This window comes from Uloborus diversus, chromosome 7 (genome assembly GCF_026930045.1).
Source record: "Uloborus diversus isolate 005 chromosome 7, Udiv.v.3.1, whole genome shotgun sequence".
NCBI classification, from domain to species: domain Eukaryota; kingdom Metazoa; phylum Arthropoda; class Arachnida; order Araneae; family Uloboridae; genus Uloborus; species Uloborus diversus.
The window spans coordinates 50,283,497-50,299,446 of record NC_072737.1 but is presented as its reverse complement, the minus strand read 5'-3'; the positions used below and the strand labels follow the sequence as shown (position 1 = coordinate 50,299,446).

The following is a 15,950-nucleotide window of genomic DNA, read 5'->3' as shown; positions in this document are numbered from 1 at the left end:
TAGAAATCTGAGATTTAACAAAATAATTGAAAATTAAATGCTGGGAAAATAAAAGTTTCTTCCGGCTCCAAGATATTTTATTTTTTTAAATTTTATTTTATTTATTTATTTATTTTTTACGCATTGATTGCCCCCTTTTGCGCACATTTCCTTCCGCATTGATAATTTACTTTATCTGGTTGGTTTATATGTTATGGATAACTTGTAAAATATTGTGATTTCAGTGTTCGAATATGATATGAATAAAAAATGAAAATATAGATTGAAATATAAGCAAATTAGGATTTTCAAAAACAGGAAGCAATTAACTGGCTGCACTGCTTTATTCCAGAAACTTAAAATTTCTCAGAAACAAATTCAATTTTTGTAAACTATTATTATTTTGTGCGTTTCGTGCTCGTTTCTAGTAATGAAGCATAGATTTAAAACGAAATGCAGATACATAAATAAATCACACCTGTCATAAATTTATCTCGAACATACACAGGAAATCATTACATCATAAACATGATATTATGGCTCAATTTCAATCGGAAATAGAAATACGAGAAATTTATGATGAGGAATAATAAAACTATGAATATTTTAAATCCCATATCCCACGACTTTCTAAAAAATACTCTACGTACGCTGCTCGTCCCCCACCCTCCTATAAACAGGGCACATTATGCAAATTGTCCTTTTCCCGCTTTTATAGGAATCATGAAATATCCATTATTATTGACAATGGACACGGAGATTACGTTTTGTGTGACATGCAACCCTGGAATAAGCGCCAGTGGTCATGTATACCATCTCATTACACATCAGCATTGAAGTAGAAGTGGGGGAAAAGAAATCTTAGCAGAGAAATATGAATCGGCGAAAAAACCGAGCTCACGAAGCAAATCTATATTTCTTTTGCGTTAACGATGATAAAGACATCGCGCAGAATCGCAAAGTGATTGTTTGAGTCGTCGATCGGCAACGCCTGTCAACGGCTACATTCTACCATTCAATCCATCAATCTTTTCATCTTCGCCACGCCTGTGTTACTCGGGATTCGTCGAGGAAACAAGAGGCGGAGTGAAAAGAAGACACGCCTACCGTTTTCGTGTGACGTCAGGGAGGGGGAGGTGGTGATCGTCCGATCGAAAAGCCGCTGATGCGGCCGCTGGTTTTATGAACTCGTGGCTTATAACATGGATGGCTTGTCTTGAAGACGTGCCGTGTGGAAGTCGTCCGGGCTTTTTGTTGTGGCGGGTGGCTTGTCAAAACAAACGGAGTAGCTCGATACTCGAAACTTGAAAAAATTCCGTGAGATGCTGAAGAGTGCCATTGTTCCGGGAGTGTTTTGATCGTCTAGAATCATGGACACCCGACTTTTGGAACCCGCGTTCGGACACACGCACAGCCACGTGCTGGCCCGTCTCGGCCGTTTCTTACCCTCGCCGTATATGCACTTTGGATCGCCGATCGCTCCCTACAGCGTGCCCTTGGCGGCGGCGCACCACGCTGCGGCGGCGGCAGCGGCGCACCACCACCACGCGGCGGCGGCCGCGTTCGACTATGGACAGGCGGCGGCGGCCGCCATGGCCGGCGGCCTGCCCTATTCCATCGACGGCATCCTCGGCATGACGCCGGCCGGACTCACGGCCAACGGGCTCGGCGGACCGGCCGGATCTGGCGGTGGAAACGGTGGGCCCGGCGATCCGGGGTCGCACGGGCACGGGAAAAAAGGTATGTCCGTTTTAGAGCACTATTTTGCTTGAAAAAGCATGTCACTAGCGCAGCCAGAAATACCTTCTGGAGGGTTTTTTTGATTAAAATTGCCTTCTGGAGGGGTGTTTTTCATCAAAATTACTTCCTGGGAGGTTTTTTCTCATCAAAAAAATGTTCTGGAGGGTTTTTTTTGGTAAAAAAAACTTCTGAGGGTTTTTTTTGATCAAAAATAGCTTCTAGAGGGTTTTTCTCATCAAAATTACCTTCTGGAGGGTTAAAAAAAAATCAAAAGTACCTTCTGAAAAGGGTTTGTTGAGCAAAACAGCCCTTTCTTATGCATAATATACTGTATTTGAATTTGCATTTATGTTAAAACCAATGCTTCTGGGGGGGGGGGGTTCACCCTCCCCCCTTCGCTGCGCCACTGAAGCATGTGCATGAAGTTTGATACGTGTTGTCGGATGCCTTTGCATCCATAAGCTTACTTCTTTCACATTGAAAAAGGGGTTCCTTGTGACCCCGAAACACGCGTAAGAAGTTTCTTAGAAGTTTCTTCTATTTGTGGACCCATGTCTCAATAGCATCGAGTCCGCAAAGGATACGGATTGACGGACAGCCCCAAATTTGTCGCAGGGCAAGTGAAATTCTAAACATCAATTTTGAGCATGTCACCAATTCTTAGATCAATTTCAGGAAACTAGAAACTTTTTTGGAAACTCATTTGGGGACACAACAAACCAAGAAGTATACCCATAATAGTTTCTAACAAAATATATTAAAAAGTATGCTTCGATTCAAAAAAAATCGGTTGCAAAATGTATATGAATGTTCTCTGCACTATATGCATGGACACTTTAAATCTTAAAGGCGTGTTTAAAATTGGAATAGCTAGACAATCACTTGATAAATATTATCTTTTACTGACGCAACCAGAATTTTCTAGGAGGAAGGGGGGGGGGTGAGCTTGGGTTTACTTATTAAACTCCAAAATTCCTCCTCCCTTTGCTGAAACTCTTGAAATATTTGTGGAAAGAGTACCAATCTAAAAATTTAGAGGCATTTGGCATCAAAGAGTGACGTTTTCGGGTCAAACTATTCGAAAACCTCTAATTTTGGACACTTCCAGAAATTTGAGGAATTAAGGTCATCAGTTTGACACAAACTTGGAATACGACATTGACCTATGGATGTCTTTCTGGAGCACTTTTATAGAGATTGTGCTCGCGTGTATCTGTCTCTTTCGAATACTTATTCAATGTAAGTTTTACACCAGAGCAATTTTAAATGAAAAATGCAATGCTGCATGTCCTAGTTGAATGTTTTGGTTATGAAAGGAGGAAGCCATAACAAAAACTGACGGAAATATTTATCAATAATTAGAAACATCAGCGTTTTGTCACTCTAATAGCAAGTAACTCTAATTACGTGTACAGGGAAAACATACGCTGATAACATTGCAGGTTTCATGGGACATTTTTCAGTGTAAAACTGCTGCCATTTCAGCTCCCTAAGGTAGCTCATGGCCAGGGGCTTACACAGGGGAGAGGGGAGAAGGGACCCTATTGGCCCAGGCCAGATCCTCAATGGGGCCCGAGATTTTTAAAATGAGATATGAAATGTATGAAGGAACGTTGGGGTAAACAATATGAAGGAATGTCGTTTGATGGGCCCCAAAATTTGTATACACTATCCTGCTCATGGCCAAAAAGAGCATTTTTAAGGGTGCCATAGGGAACCAAAATGGTATCCTGAAGGGAGCCGTTGGTGCTACAAGTGTTTCATCCAAAATGGTGCCATATGCATCCAATCATTTGGCGCAGTATAGTCTACTAAGGCTCTTGCGCCAAAAAAAAAAAAAAAAAAAAAAACCTAATCTTATCAACCGACCATACGCATCCTGCAGTTTTAACAGTGTTCAATTACTTTTGGGTGTAAATCTTAGTTTGCATAAGGACCTCAGAGGAGTTCAGTAAAAACTATTTGTACATGTAGCATTGTTCGACATTAAGTGTTAAATTAAAGATTAAAGTTAATTCAGAATGAAAAACGTGTTCTATGTTGTACTAAGGAAAATATTAGCTCCTAATAAAGCAGCTTCTGAAACTGTACGCCTTCAACCTTTGATTTTCTGACATTGAAGAAATGTCTCATTAAAAGGCATTAAAACTTCATATTTTGCTCATGCTACAAGATTTTTCAAAATTAATCCATAGTCGGGTAAAATTTCATGCTTGTTAATTTACATTTATATTAAAATCAAAAATTATATACTTGTTATAGATGCTTGTTATGAGATTAGATTTCTATCACTATCAAAATTTTCATGCTGGTTATTGATTAGATTTCTACCAGTATCGACATTATCATGCTTCTTAGATTAGATTTATATTAATATCGAAAATTCCATACTTGTTACTGATTACTTGTTATAAGATTAGATTTCTCTCAGTATCAAAATTTTGGTGCTTGTTATAGATTAGATGTCAAACAGTATCGAAATTTTCATGTTGAGTATAGATTAGATTTCTATCGGTATTGACATTTTCATGTTTGTTAGATTAGATTTCTATTATTTTATAAAAAGGTTTCATGCTTGTTAGATCTCTAATATTAGGGAAATTAATTGAATGAGTGTAAAGAAAGACTGAAGCAAAAACATTGTTCACAGTTGTTGAAGATAAATTTTAAGACGCAGATGCACTAAATAAATCAGTGTTGGATAATTCGTGAACAAATAAAAATCAAAAGCAATTAATCCAGTTGCAGAACAAATTAGATGTGCTGCATAACAATTAGAAATAAATTCTTGAATAGTTTTTTTTTTATTTCATAATAATGGTTTGAAACTTAGATGAATTTGCAACAACAACTTGCTTCAATACAATATTCCGAAAGGATAGGTTCTACTAGAAAAATTTTGTGTTTGTCCACTGGTTAACCCTTTGGGTCATAGTGGCTTCATCTGAGTCTAGTTCACACCTACACACATTGACTACTTTTGTTCAGTGACTTCAACAAATTTGACCTAACGTACAGTTCAGTAATTTAATGTTCTGTGCCTCACAGGGTTCAACAAGCTTATTTAACTGTTGGTTGCTGGACCACTTTTCTTTCAAACACCCCGAAAACCTGACCATAAAACGTCTTATTTTTAAAAATAATTACAAATACTACTAATAAAAATATCTTTAATGTCATATACCTAATTCTACAGATTTCAACGGTATTATGACTTTCTAAAAATGATTTCTTGCTTAAGTGTTCATTTATTACTCAGACAACCCTACATGCCGTCAATTTCAGTAAAATCTCTCAAAAGGGACACTAAGGAGACTGGGTATTTTGTCACTTAAATATAGGAGTCCAAGAAGTTCAAGGTATTTGAGGTGACGCATGCAGATAAGTAACTTAGTATAATTTTCTAGTACGTTTAAACTATTAATATATTAATGCTGAAAACGTTTTAAGTATTCAAAATAATAATGTTCAGAGCTACTGTACATTGTAGTAAAAATCAGTTTTCCAAATGTAATTTAAAAAAAAGAGCTATCCCATAACTTCAAGAGGAATAATAGTTCAAAAACACTTCTAAAATGGCTATAAAAATCATATTAAGACACAATCTGAGAAATCACACTTGGATAGTTTTTGAACATTCACTACATTTTATACTTCTTATTTAAAAGATGTTGTTTAACTGACTGTTTTCTGTTCTTATCTACACATCAAATAGCCTCTCTCAATTATCCTTATAGTGATTTTGTTTTCAATTTCCATTTATAACTGAAGTTTTTTTTTTATCGTAACGTTATTTACCTGTGAAATAAACTAAGAATATTACCGTAGTGATTCTTTTTGAAAACACCATCCGCTATTTTCCATCAAACTCTGAATTTAACTAATATCAGGCTTATCATTAAATCAAAGGGTTGTTGTTGAACAATTTGAAAGAGCCTTGTTACTTTTCAAAAGTAATGGTTTCAAAGTGGGGGCTCAAGTCCCCCCCCCCCCTAGAAATTAGAACTTCCTTGCTTTCAGTACTCTTTTCTTTGCAAAAATGTAAAAACATTTCTTCGCCAGCCATTAATGAATAATTTATTAAAAATGTCAAACTTCTTCAACATCTTTTAAGTCTGTACTGAAATCGGTTTCTATGGGGAAAATATCTGAGCCCTTTTCCCCCTTAAAATTTTGCATATGGGCGTCCATGATTGTGTTACCTTCTTTCTGATTTTAATTTGAAATAGAATAATGTACTTTATGTATTTAAATATGAATCTACTCAAATTTAAAATTACACTAAAAAATGCTGTAATTTATACAACAACTTTTGCTGTATTTTTTCGGTCGACAAAGCTGTAAACTTATTTAAAAGGTCTTCGTACTGTGAAATCGGACAGCACGCAGAAAATCTTCGCCTCAGAACAACTGTAGGATATCTTACTGTTATTTCTGGGATTAGATGTCTTACTGTTGCTCTAAGAGGACGAAATATTGATGGCGTTATCTTTGATTGAAAGGCAATAAAATTCACTAGTGACGGAGGCAAAACATCAGTTTGTGGAACTAAGCACCTTGTGAAGTTTATAGCAGTGGACTCGCAGTTTGGAATCTCTGTTTTTACGAACAGTACCTTGTAAAATTAATTAGCTCAATAATAGCAACTGTGGTGCCAGCAACTTTTGTTGTAAAACATGGGATTTTTTTTATGAGCATATTAAAGTTAATTCCTTTTCTGAAGTGTACTAAATGTTTGACAACCAAATTTCAGTCCAGTCATTACCAATAAAATGTTCAACTAACTGATGTAATAAATTCACAATAAGTTGTTATATGCGATAAATGAAATTTATTAGAAACTTATAACTTAGTTTCAAGCAAAATATGTTACGAAATCAAACCACTTACACGTCGACTTGAATAAGGTTTAATTACTAAATCGTTTGCAAGAACTGTGTTTACGCATGGCCCCAATATTTTCCCTAAGAGACCTGCATTTTGAACACTCTGAATATCGTTTTACATCATTAACTTCATCTGTTTAATGGCGACTGTTAAAAACGACTGATGTGTATTAAGTTTTTCCTTTACAGGTTTACAACATTTCGCCGTTATATTCATTAGTGTACGTGTTCTGTTGCTGATGAATTGTATAATGATTGCAGGGTTAGAAAATATCATGATATTTTCATATATATCGGATATTTTGATATATATCCGATATTTTCAATAAGCACAAACTAAAGCCCTCAAAATAGTAGATACACATCCTCAAATCACTCTTTATTTTCTTTGTTATTATTACAATATGTGGACTGAAAATTAAGGTTTCTTTCATTACTTATATCTAATATTTCATTTTACATTTTTATCAATTTTTAATGAAGTTAATTTACCATTAGCTGTTTTACTCATTTTTCTTCTTTACACAGTTGTATGATTCAGAAATAAAAAATATGCATTAGTCGGTTCACAATCAAAAGACATTTTCTTTTTTTTTTCTGACCGATGTTTAATATTTAATTAAGCACTTTTAACAGGAATTATAATTGTTACATTGCTAATATATTTATGAACATAAAATAAAAAAGAATATTACATTACTTTGTGACATTAATCATGGATTAATACATCATAAAAATACAGTACATAACTTTTGATTATTTTTAATAAAAAATAAACAAAATTACTAAAATTAATAATTTTTATATTGAAAAAACGGTAGTTGAAAAAATAAATATCGAAAATATCAAAATATCATGATATTTTCAAAGTAAATATGTGATATATATCGTGATATATATCGGCGAACCCTAATAGTGATATAGATCAAACTTCTTCACGAAACGTAACTTATATAAGAAACTATTAATATATAAATTAGGCATTTTGTATATGTAAATACATTTTATTAGATTAAAAAAAAATTACTGGACATTTTTTCGTTTATGTTTTAAAAAATATAGAAATAATATAAAATAATTAAGGAAAAAAACTATTGTTTTCACAAGTTATTGCTTCGATTGGTAGCTGTCACTTTTGTAAGAAATAGTTGTTTCTATTACAAGGATGCTGTAATTTCTATGAGAACAGAAATAAACGAAAAGCTTGACAATAATTAAGTTCTTGAAGCTGCGATTATAAGAAGCTATATCGTCTATAAGTGTTAGGCTACTACCGTAAAATACTGCTTAAACACCTTTCAAGGAACTAGTGTAAAATGACTGAAAAGACATCAACTTAAAATTTAAATCTATTTTGATTTTCACAATTCTTTTCAACTAATAAACATTTATGATAAAGATGTGATTTTAAAGTGCTTAAGAATAATAAAAAAAAAAAAGAATGAAAAACGAAAAAGAAACAATTGCAAAAGTTGAAGTGAATTTCTCGCTAGCCGCTAATCTTGTCCAATAATAATAATAAAAAAAAAAGTTTGTTCTCAATTGTCACAGATGGTGGGTTTTAGCACAGATGATGGTTTTGGCCCAAAAGTTTCACCAACTTTATTTTCGGTAATCCTGCTGTCAAAGTAAAACTATTTAAAACTTCTTTTTCTTTTTTTGAATGAGAGTGCTGTAACTCTCTAAAACATTTTAGCTGTTGGAAAAAAAGAGACATAGCAGCAGTTGAGAAAAACATCGACACCGAAAGACAAGAAAAAAAGAGTATAAATGGGGTCGTTTCCAAAATTTTAAATGTATTTTTTTTTGAAAGAGCATGCTTAAAAACATAGGATCTGACCATTTTTTAAATAATTTGTTTCAGTTTAATACTTTAAAAAATTTACTTAAATCGGCGCGCTTTCAATGTTTACGCTTCTGTCGCGTGACATCACAAATGATGAAATGCTATTTAGTGTTGCCATTCACAGCTCAAAATATTTAATTCGCATCTTTACTCACGTGAATTGACAACAATATGGTTGATAGCAAGCGTAGAGCGCAATATTTAATTCGCTCCTTGGTTATCATATTACGTGGAAGAAAGATGCGCCAAATTGCATCATTTGTGACGTCATAAAGACCACGCCTAGTTTTCAAAATCGGACATTTAAAAAAATTAAAAAATAAATGTTGGGAAAATGAAAATATTTTCTGGGTCCATGTTATTTTTTTTAACTTATTCTATCAATTTCAGTGACTAACAGTAGTACTTTTGACTGAAGGAAACAACCCCATTGTTAAATGTTTATTAGTGAAACCAATCTAATAAATCTTCTGAAATTAACTTTTTACTGACTCCTGCATAATGAGGAGGGGCGTACATAAAGAAAAGTGGTTACAGAAAATGTAGGAATCTGAAAACGAAGGCAAAACAACGTATAAATGGAACTTCAATAGAACAAACGAAACATAGTAATGGTTAAAATGGCTACAAATCAAGGGCGCCCATAAGCAAAATTTTAAGGTAGGGGCTCAGATATTTTCCCCATAGAAACCGATATCAGTGCAGATTAGAGTTATTAAAATTTGACATTTTTAAAAAAATATTCATTAATGGCTGGAGACGAAATGTTTTTACATTTTTGCAAAGAAAAAAAGTACTGAAAGCAAGGAAGTTCTAATTTCTAAGGGGAGGCTTGAGCCCCCCTTGCCCCCCTATATGGACGCCCTTGCTGCAAATGAATGGGACTGAAATGAAAGGACGCGTAAGTGTGGAAAATGTGTAAAAGAGAGACGTATTAATGTTGCGAAGCGAGATAGAGAAGCTGTGGATTCAGAGCTTAGTTATAATAAAGTTCAGAAATCCCATGTCCTTCATAATTTACATTCATAAGGTAAATAGACTGAAATTTATCTGAATTAATTTTATTATGCAAAAAAAAAAAAAGTTATTTGAAAAGAATTACTGGAGTTTAAGCGCGCAGGAAAATCAAGTCCTTGTTGGCTTGCATAAAAGTTTTAATATATAAATATACTTCATTAGCTGGATATAAGGATATTCTATTCTCCGAAATAGGTAATAAAAAAATTTCCTTGAAACTGACTTACATTAAAACTTGCTTTTTCTTGAATAATGATCACATTAAATTCTCAGGTTATTAATAGCAACTCTTGTACGAATAATTTTAAGGTAATTGGTACATTAAAAATTGCACTCGCAAAATTTAGATGTATTTTAAAAATTAATTTTCATTCTTAAAATAAAAAGATATCCACGTTTAGTTTTGTCAGTTTTGAAAATTATTTTGACCTACAAGATGCAATAATTTGCTAATATTGTAAGTATAAGTATGTAACTAAAAAAAAAAAAAAAACCCGAACTTTTACGATACCGAAGTTTTCTTTGCAAGAGAGTTTTAAAAGATAATACTAGTTTTATCTCTTATTGGGAGGTTTACGATCATTTAGCTTGCGTAGGGTTTGGCGCAATGAAGAAATTTAATTCCTAAAATGACATACAACTTTTTTTCTAAGAGGTTGAATGATTAACAAATTTCTAACACTATTCCCGTCATGACAGTACTCAAAGTAGCGTAAACATGGATTTTGAGAATGGACTATATGTAGAAATGGATTTTCATTTGGGAGGATTCATTTAGTTTCTAGAATAGAAACAAAGCAGAAGCTTTTTTTCTAAGAGAGAAATATTACCGAATTTTCTCTCCTACAAGGAAAGGTGAATATAATTTAGTTAATATAAAGCAGAATGAAGAAATGTTGTTACATATGGCTTTATTCAGAAAGGTATTAATCCGTTTAAAAGGTAGCCAAGAACAGGAAAAATAAGCACAATAAACAATCGAACATACAACAAAAGTAACAATTTAAAATAAAAAAGAAATCTGTAAATTACAGAATTTCACAATTGTAGGAGAAATAAAGAGAAAGTCATTTCAGGGAGTCCATGTCTGATCGCGCAGACCAATAAAGCTTTCCGAGTAAATTTTGTTTTTAATCAGTTGGGTTGCCAGAACCGCAAATTAGACAGGTACTAGATATTAAGATACCTATCTTGTGGAGGTGCTCAGCCAGGCAATCATGGCCTGTAGAGAGCCTAAAAAGGGCCACAGCTTCCGCTCAAGGTTTATTACAGTAAGTACTCCACATCTCTTGAATTTCGGCCCAAGGTTTGCCGTTCGAGTTGGCTTTGTTTATGGCCGTAAGTTGGTCGTGAATTTGGTTTTTGCAGAAATGTGTAAGGGACTCACTGGGAATGGGACAGTTCACTTGGCGATCTAAAGAGCCTTGCCAGAATAAAGAAATTTAACTTTTAAAAGGGTAGAAAACATAAGCTTGGTTTTAGGAAGGTGGAGGTTCTCAATGAATTCAAGTTTAAGTTTTTAGTATCGTCATCGATAAAACTCACTGTATTAGGCGAGTCAACGTAAAAATGTAAACTGCCGACTTGTAAGGAAAGGACTACAACACATTTTTTAAGTTCGACAAAGATTGCCCTTTTACCATATTGAGGGAAAGAGCTGCTTACATCTAGTTTTCGAGGGATTTAAATTCGTAATTTGAAATCAAGTTTTTGGTCGGTCAGTTAGTAGCAACGACAATTAGAAGGGGATCCTCGTCTTCATTTACAAAATCTTTTAACTTCCAACTGCACAAACCACTATTTCTAAAGCCGTTTTACTCGATGAATTTATATTTGAATAAAATACTTCATTTTCAGTAAATTTATCTTTGACTCTTCCAAAACATGGTTTTGTGCTTTGATCTAATCAGTCTTTGAACAATAATAAAAGAAAGCAATATTTTATTTATTTTCTAAAGGTGTATTAAATTCACAGACCAATGTTTGCAAAAAAGTTTCCCTTTATATGGTTTCATCCATATCCCTTTTTTGAAACTCGAGGCACCGAGTTTTTAAGAGGTCGATAACATGCTTCTTTTAGATACTCAGTAATTTTTTAAAGAAAATTTCAATTTGACTCGTATGAAAAATCGAATTTGTCTTCGTTTTCTTCGATAAAGCTAGTTATAGCCGAAAACTCGTTCACGTAGCTACATACATACACACAAACAGACAAACATTTCCAAAAACATTCTTTGTTTTCTCTCTTTTTTTTTTTCTGTCGCAAAATTAAACCTTAGTAGGCGATATTGTAATTGTTCATAAGAGTTTTTTTTCTAAGACTTTAATTTTTCGCTCCATTCAGGATTTTCCATTATCTGTTTCGGAACAACCTCCGAGAACGAGTCTCCCCCCCCCTAAAAAGAATAAGATTACGACACCAAAGAACCCCTAAAAATTTCAGTGCTGCACTCTGGCTCCTTGACTCCCCATCGTGGGCATATCTGTCTTTTGAAAACTAACGCCCACTAGAATTTTTGCTTAGCTCTTAGGATTTTCCACACATTTATTCCGATTCAGTTGGTTAATACTCGCGGTACATTCATATTTTCAGTAAGTGCATTCACCACTTTTTACAATTCAGAGGAGGGGAAAAAAATGCACCTGCACAACATGAGTAGCTGCAGTGTTACAAAATTATTCAAAATCTTACTAATTACTGATCAAAGGGAGACTTTCCTGGGGAAATTAGTAGTTCTAATTTTGAAAATACGTTTCCATGCTCCCTTGCGCAGCTAAAATTTTCTCCGGTAGTTTAAGCGAGGGGAGGGGGAGGGGCGTCAAAACAAGTCAGGATTTTCTCTTGGTTTGCTGAACCAGATCTTACATGAAGAGTAGAGAGAAAATTTTCCTTTTGGGTTACTTGTAAACACATTTTTCTATGTATTAGTCATTATATGATATGTAGTTTAAGTGATTCACGTTGGGTGGGGGTGGGGAATTAAAGGACAACCTATTCCCTCTTCGCGACGCCACTATATACTTACCACACTTTTCTCCGCACCGTCCCCTACTTTTAGAATGGCACCATAACCATGAATTGCCATTCCATGATGACCACATAGCATGGGATACTACCACAATAGGATTGCCTTTGTGGCGCAAAACCAAGGGCTCTTGGGGGGGGGGGGGCGTCATGTCCTTCGCTATGCCCCTGGTATAATGGTATACCGGATAATCCTTAATTGTTTGCTAATCACCTCTTGGGGGACCAAAAATCTTTCATTGAAATGCGCAATTTATTTCATCGTACGTATTTTGATTCCAGAAGTTCGTCCTTTTTTGACATTTCAACTTGGTTTCAAAATTAGTAACAGTTTGATTCAAGGGCGCCCATATCCAAAATTGTAAGTGGGGGGGGGGGGGGGGCTCAGATATTTTCCTCGTGGATTAGGAGGGTATTTTCTCCATGGAAACCGATTTCAGGACAGATTAGAGTCTTTAAAATATTTCATTTTTAATAACTTATTCATTAATGGCTGGAGAATAAAAGTTTTTACATTTTTGCAAAGAAAAAATTACTAAAAACAAAAAAGGTCTAATTTCAAAGGGGAGGTGGGGCTCGAGCCCCCCCTTGCCCCCTATATGGGCGCCCTTGGTTTGATTCTTTTTGTGGGAGGCAAATATTATCTACTCATACTTTTCATTTATTGAATTTGCAAGTAAGATCCATGCTTATGATAAATTCGAAACATAAAAATGCAAACAAAAATATCTCCTCTACTATTAATACAGTAGAACCTCTCAATAAGGGACACTAATGGTATCAGACATTTTGTCCCTTAAATGGAGGTGTCCCTTCTTCGGAGGTATTTTAGTTTATGTATGCAATTTGTTATCTCAGTATAATTTTGTTACGAACTTACAAACACTATTAACACCTAAGATTAAATACTTTTCATTTTTCACACACAACTAAATCAAATTCACACCTAATGATTTTTTAAATTTTTTATTATTTTATTAATTATAATTGAGTTAAGCCCAAAGTTTTGTCCCATAAAGAAATTATTTTGAAGTAATTCATTGCATGAATTTTCTTCATGTCATGTAATTTTCAAGGCAAGACATTGTGAATTACAATTAGTGTTCACATTTCAGTTTTTATATAAAAAGTTAGTCAGTTTCTAAACCCTCTCCTTTGACCCTGAGCCTACTTAAATAAATATCTGGGTGGGCAAATCATGCATGTAACTTTCAGCAAGATTTTTACAATGTATAATACTTGTTTCCTCAACATATGTAAATGTTCAACTCTCCTCAATTTTTAAAGGAAAAGTGAAACTCGAATTCCAGTAAATTCACTCTTTCTTATGCACTTGTACATATTTTTTTCTCTCTATGACTGTCCCTTAAATAGAGTGTCCCTTATTTTGAGGTAAATATATGGAAGTCCCTATTGAAAGGGACTGGGACCAGAAAAAATGTCCCTTAAATAGAGGTGTTGCTTATTCGGAGGTGTCCCTTAAGGGAGGTTCTATACTGTATCTATACTTAGCAATATTCGTTCACACCTGGTTTTGTTCAGAAATGTACGGAACCATTGATTGATCAACTCTCCTCAATTAATTTTTAAAGGAAAAGTGAAAGTTGAATTCCAAGTAAATTCACTCTTTCTTATGCACTTGTACACATTTCTCTCTGTCTATGACTGTCCCTCAAATAGAGTGTCCCTTATTTTGAGGCAAATACATGGAAGTCCCTATTGAAAGGGACTGGGACCAGAAAAAAATGTCCCTTAAATAAAGGTGTCGCTTATTCGGAGGTGTCCCTTAAGGGAAGTTCTATACTGTATCTACTTAGCAATATTCATTCACACCTAGTTTTGTTCAGAAATGTACGGAACCATTGAAAGTAAAAACCGAATTTTCAATTCAATATTAAATGCAGGATTTAATCACGTAGCTGAATATCAATATTTTTCAACTAAGCCTCAATGATTGGCGAGCAGAACTGATGCAAAGTATTTTCTAAGCAATAATTTTGCCCAACTTATGACTTCCATGATTGCCAATCAAGATCCATGCACAAGATTTCCTATTCGAAGCATAACAATGCAAACATATATCTTTCGCTGCGTTTTTTAAATTTTGGTTCTACCCAGAAATTTACGAACCATTAAAAGTTAACAAGTAAACTAAAATTAAAAATTAAAAAAAAAATCGACTGAGTCGTAAATGTAGAATCAAGAGGGAAATTTTAAAATCCTGTTAAAATCATTGCATTTTTTTCCCCTTGTCGACTAACAATGAATTCGGTTACCAATCACGTAAATAAAAGCTTAGCCGTATTTCAAATCTGCTTTTAAAAAACGCTATAATTCGAATTTTATATAGCATGGAAGTTTCAAACATATTCTATCAGACGTAGAAAAAAATAATCTTTATTTTGGTTCTAAATTTTTAAATTTTTGGTACTAAATTTTTAAGTGTGTTTTCACTGCAAAAATCGCGAAAAACCTTTTAGAGTTTTTTTAATTAATATCTTCCTTAATTAATGTCATCCGAAGATGTAACCTAGCTAAGAACACTCGATCAAGCTTTCGAACAAGAGAAACATTTTCAAAATCGGTCCTTCCGTTTAGGCGCTAGAGTACCACACACAGATACACAGACACGTCAAACTTATAAGCCCCTTCCTTGGTGTGTTGGGGTAAAAACCGAACTTGTAGTTCAATATTTAATGCACATTTGAATCATGTAGGCAAGCAGAACTGGTACTACACACTTTTGATTTTTCTGATTGGCAAGGAACAAGGCCCACGCATATGATTTTCAACTCGAAACATTAGAAATTGAATTTGCAATTCAATATTTAATGCAAAATTGAATCACGTAGCTGAACATGAATATTTTTCACTTAAGCCCCAATGATTAGCAAGCAGAACGGATACAAAGAGGCTCTTACCCGAAGCATTATTTTTACACAAACTTTTAATTTTAATGATTGACAAGGAACAAGGCCCACACAAAAAATACAAACTAATTTATCTCTTCAACTGTTAATATCTACTTCGCTGCGTTTGTTTAATCCTGGTTTTCCCCTGAAATTTACGAACCGTTGAAAACTGAATTTGCAATTCAATATTTAATACAAAATTGAATCACGCAGCTGAACATCAATATTTTTCACTTACTGATACCAAGAGAGTCACAATATTTTTTCACAAACTTTTAATATTTATGATTGACAAGGAACAAAATCCAAGCATATAATTTCCAACCTGCAACATAAAAATGCAAACAAAGTTATCTCTTCAACTATTAATACCTACTTCGCTGCGTTTGTTTAATCCTGGTTTTACCCTGAAATTTACAAACCGTTGAAAGTTAAACTGAATTTGCAATTCAATATTTGATGCAAAATTGAATCACGCAGCTGAACATCAATATTTTTCACTTAAGCCCCAATGATTGGCAACCAGAACGGATACAATGAGGCTC

The 15,950-nt window shown here is 34.2% G+C and overlaps 1 protein-coding gene across 2 annotated transcripts in view; it reads left to right on the top strand.

Moving 5' to 3' along the window:
- Positions 1-1,245: 1,245 nt before the first annotated feature.
- LOC129225855 (homeobox protein unc-4 homolog) overlaps positions 1,246-15,950 on the top strand; it is a 204,595-nt gene continuing 189,890 nt past the window's right edge. For both annotated transcript variants that reach the window (XM_054860377.1, XM_054860376.1), the window contains exon 1: positions 1,246-1,719. In XM_054860377.1, coding sequence (XP_054716352.1) covers positions 1,350-1,719 — 370 coding nt within the window. In that variant the 5' untranslated portion in view covers positions 1,246-1,349. The remainder of the gene's footprint in view (positions 1,720-15,950) is intronic.